The sequence below is a fragment of the Oncorhynchus nerka genome, unplaced genomic scaffold, assembly GCF_034236695.1.
Source record: "Oncorhynchus nerka isolate Pitt River unplaced genomic scaffold, Oner_Uvic_2.0 unplaced_scaffold_1142, whole genome shotgun sequence".
Taxonomy (NCBI): domain Eukaryota; kingdom Metazoa; phylum Chordata; class Actinopteri; order Salmoniformes; family Salmonidae; genus Oncorhynchus; species Oncorhynchus nerka.
The window spans coordinates 1-5,000 of NW_027040189.1; the positions used below are offsets into that span (position 1 = coordinate 1).

General features: G+C 50.9%; 1 protein-coding gene across 1 annotated transcript in view; it reads left to right on the top strand.

Annotated features, from left to right (window-relative positions):
* Window positions 1–2,998: 2,998 nt before the first annotated feature.
* The window catches only part of LOC115121354 (transcription initiation factor TFIID subunit 2-like), a 39,643-nt gene continuing 37,641 nt past the window's right edge, over window positions 2,999–5,000 (top strand). The window contains exons 1-3 of the mRNA XM_065016119.1: window positions 2,999–3,169; window positions 4,649–4,763; window positions 4,954–5,000. The exon at window positions 4,954–5,000 is cut by the window's right edge and continues 63 nt beyond it. Coding sequence (XP_064872191.1) covers window positions 3,075–3,169; window positions 4,649–4,763; window positions 4,954–5,000 — 257 coding nt within the window. The 5' untranslated portion in view covers window positions 2,999–3,074. The remainder of the gene's footprint in view (window positions 3,170–4,648; window positions 4,764–4,953) is intronic.

The following is a 5,000-nucleotide window of genomic DNA, read 5'->3' on the forward strand; positions in this document are numbered from 1 at the left end:
ATCATATCCCAGCACTCCATCATATCCCAGCACTCCATCATGTCCCAGCACTCCATCATGTCCCAGCACTCCATCACTCCATCCCAGCACTCCATCAGATCCCAGCACTCCATCAGATCCCAGCACTCCATCATGTCCCAGCACTCCATCAGATCCCAGCACTCCATCATATCCCAGCACTCCATCATATCCCAGCACTCATCATCAGATCCCATGTCCCAGCACTCCATCAGATCCCAGCACTCCATCAGATCCCAGCACTCCATCAGATCCCAGCACTCCATCAGTCCCAGCACTCCATCATATCCCAGCACTCCATCATATCCCAGCACTCCATCAGATCCCAGCACTCCATCAGATCCCAGCACTCCATCATATCCCAGCACTCCATCATGATCCCAGCACTCCATCATATCCCAGCACTCCATCATGTCCCAGCACTCCATCAGATCCCAGTCATCAGATCCCAGCACCATCAGATCCCAGCACTCCATCATGTCCCAGCACTCCATCATATCCCAGCACTCCATCATATCCCAGCACTCCATCATATCCCAGCACTCCATCATGTCCCAGCACTCCATCATGTCCATGTCCCAGCACTCCATCATATCCCAGTCCCAGCACTCCATCATGTCCCAGCACTCCATCATATCCCAGCACTCCATCATGTCCCAGCACTCCATCATGTCCATCATGTCCCAGCACTCCATCATGTCCCAGCCTCCATCATGTCCCAGCACTCCATCATGTCCAGCACTCCATCATGTCCCAGCACTCCATCATGTCCCAGCACTCCATCATGTCCCAGCACTCCATCATGTCCCAGCACTCCATCATGTCCCAGCACTCCATCATGTCCCAGCACTCCATCATGTCCCCATCCATCATGTCCCAGCACTCCATCATATCCCAGCACTCCATCATATCCCAGCACTCCATCATGTCCCAGCACTCCATCATATCCCAGCACTCCATCAGATCCCAGCACTCCATCATGTCCCAGCACTCCATCATGTCCCAGCACTCCATCAGATCCCAGCACTCCATCATATCCCAGCACTCCATCATATCCCAGCACTCCATCAGATCCCAGCACTCCATCATGTCCCAGCACTCCATCATATCCCAGCACTCCATCAGATCCCAGCACTCCATCAGATCCCAGCACTCCATCAGATCCCAGCACTCCATCGGATCCCAGCACTCCATCAGATCCCAGCACTCCATCGGATCCAAACACTCCATCATATCCCAGCACTCCATCAGACTCCATCATACCCCAGCACTCCATCAGATCCCAGCACTCCATCAGATCCCAGCACTCCATCAGATCCCAGCACTCCATCGGATCCCAGCACTCCATCGGATCCCAGCACTCCATCAGATCCCAGCACTCCATCAGATCCCAGCACTCCATCAGATCCCAGCACTCCATCAGATCCCAGCACTCCTTTAGATCCCAGCACTCCATCAGATCCCATCACTCCATCAGACTCCATCATACCCCAGCACTCCATCATATCCCAGTACTCCATCAGACCCCAGCACTCCATCAGACCCCAGCACTCCATCAGACCCCAGCACTCCATCAGACCCCAGCACTCCATCATATCCCAGCACTCCATCATATCCCAGCACTCCATCATATCCCAGCACTCCATCATATCCCAGCACTCCATCAGATCCCAGCACTCCATCAGACACCATCACTCCATCAGACTCCATCAGATCCCAGCACTCCATCAGATCCCAGCACTCCATCAGATCCCAGCACTCCATCAGATCCCAGCACTCCATCATATCTCAGCACTCCATCAGATCTCAGCACTCCATCAGATCTCAGCACTCCATCAGACCCCAGCACTCCATCAGACCCCAGCACTCCATCAGACCCCAGCACTCCATCAGACCCCAGCACTCCATCAGATCCCAGCACTCCATCAGATCCCAGCACTCCATCAGATCCCAGCACTCCATCATATCTCAGCACTCCATCAGATCTCAGCACTCCATCAGATCTCAGCACTCCATCAGATCCCAGCACTCCATCAGATCCCAGCACTCCATCAGACCCCAGCACTCCATCAGACCCCAGCACTCCATCATATCCCAGCACTCCATCATATCCCAGCACTCCATCAGATCCCAGCACTCCATCATATCTCAGCACTCCATCAGATCTCAGCACTCCATCAGATCTCAGCACTCCATCAGATCCCAGCACTCCATCAGATCCCAGCACTCCATCAGACCCCAGCACTCCATCAGACCCCAGCACTCCATCATATCCCAGCACTCCATCATATCCCAGCACTCCATCATATCCCAGCACTCCATCAGACCCCATCACTCCATCAGACTCCATCAGATCCCAGCACTCCATCAGATCCCAGCACTCCATCAGATCCCAGCACTCCATCAGACCCCATCACTCCATCAGACTCCATCAGACCCCAGCACTCCATCAGATCCCAGCACTCCATCAGATCCCAGCACTCCATCAGATCCCAGCACTCCATCATATCCCAGCACTCCATCATATCCCAGCACTCCATCATATCCCAGCACTCCATCAGATCTCAGCACTCCATCAGATCCCAGCACTCCATCAGATCCCAGCACTCCATCAGACCCCAGCACTCCATCAGACCCCAGCACTCCATCATATCCCAGCACTCCATCATATCCCAGCACTCCATCATATCCCAGCACTCCATCAGATCCCAGCACTCCATCAGATCCCAGCACTCCATCAGATCCCAGCACTCCATCAGATCCCAGCACTCCATCAGACCCCAGCACTCCATCAGACCCCAGCACTCCATCAGACCCCAGCACTCCATCAGACCCCAGCACTCCATCAGACCCCAGCACTCCATCATATCCCAGTACTACATTGACTCTTCCTCTGTTCAGCTCCTGAGTCTGACCAGTACAGCGTCCTCCCAGAAGTACCAGACACATGTGGTGTCAGATACATGAACTAGATTATTCTGTTTCCGATCTGCTAGGTGTTCAACAAGTTACTAAGCCTGGCCAGTACAGCGTCCTCGCAGAAGTACCAGTCACACATGTGGAGTCAGATGCTGGTATCCACCCACAGCTTCCTCAAGTCCATCTCCAACGTGTCGGGGAAGGACATAGGACCCCTCATCAAGCAGTGGGTGTATCCTTTAACCTGTCAATCAGAACACTGGAGGGAGAGGTAATGTGACTATAACACTGTAATAGCAGATTAATGGTTTGGTCATAGGACCCCTCATCAAGCACTGGGTGTATCCTTTAACCTGTCAATCAGAACACTGGAGGGAGAGGTAAGTGACTATAACACTGTAATAGCAGATTAATGCTTAGGACATAGGACCCCTCATCAAGCAGTGGGTGTATCCTTTCAGCTCCCTCAGCCTGCTTAGCAGAACACTGGAGAGACTGGCCTGGTTAGAACACTAAGAACTGACTGGCCTGGTTAGAACACTAAGGACCGACTGGCCTGGTTAGAACACTGGAGAGACTGGCCTGGTTAGAACACTAATAACTGACTGGCCTGGTTAGAACACTAAGAACCGACTGGCCTGGTTAGAACACTAAGGACCGACTGGCCTGGTTAGAACACTAAGGACCGACTGGCCTGGTTAGAACACTAAGGACCGACTGGCCTGGTTAGAACACTAAGGACCGACTGGCCTGGTTAGAACACTAAGGACCGACTGGCCTGGTTAGAACACTAAGGACCGACTGGCCTGGTTAGAACACTAAGGACCGACTGGCCTGGTTAGAACACTAAGGACCGACTGGCCTGGTTAGAACACTAAGGACCGACTGGCCTGGTTAGAACACTAAGAACCGACTGGCCTGGTTAGAACACTAAGAACCGACTGGCCTGGTTAGAACACTAAGAACCGACTGGCCTGGTTAGAACACTAAGAACCGACTGGCCTGGTTAGAACACTAAGAACCGACTGGCCTGGTTAGAACACTAAGAACCGACTGGCCTGGTTAGAACACTAAGAACCGACTGGCCTGGTTTAGAACACTAAGAACCGACTGGCCTGGTTAGAACACTAAGAACCGACTGGCCTGGTTAGAACACTAAGAACCGACTGGCCTGGTTAGAACACTAAGAACCGACTGGCCTGGTTTAGAACACTAAGAACCGACTGGCCTGGTTAGAACACTAAGAACCGACTGGCCTGGTTAGAACACTAAGAACCGACTGGTGATTGGCCTGTTTATAAAGCCTCTTTAAGCAGTGTAATAATTTAACCCTTCAACAGAAGGACCATATATATGAGTTTTGCATTTTCAGATGACTGATTTTGTATCTTATAAGTTCACTGTAATGTCCAGAGTTGTCAACTGACAAGGAAATGTATTGTACATATCACCAGTCAGCAGAAAGGTCTTGTCTGTTTATAGTCTGTATGTAATATCAAGACTTTGAATGATTTAATATCCACTATACAACTGGAAATATACCATAGCACCAACGTTTTCCAAAACCATTCCTGTGGTTATTACACTGCAGTAATTTAATGATTCACGCCCGATCGCTCTAGTTATTACGTTGAACTACCATTGTACCCCTGATTGGGATCAGTGCTGTAATTGTTTCAGTTTAGATATTAGCCTTAATTCAAGCCCACAGAGACCAGAGTGCGGTGGTGAAGTTCTTTGGCAGTTTTGCCTTCAACAGGAAACGGAACGTTCTAGAACTGGAGATTCGACAGGACTACACCTCCTCTGGAACACAGAAATATGTGGTCGGTCCTCTTTGAACTGAGTTAACTTTACTGGTGTGCGGGATGGGCCTTAGTTAGCACTTTTGGGACTATTCGATTGGTCCCATTGTACCAGCAAAGCTAAATCAAACTACCGCACGTATTTGACATTTTGTGTTTGACCCAAGTCTGAGATTTAGTAGTAAGGTGAATCACTGTCTTTGTTCTGTAGGGACCCATCAAGGTGACAGTCCAGGAGCTGGATGGGTCCTTCAACCA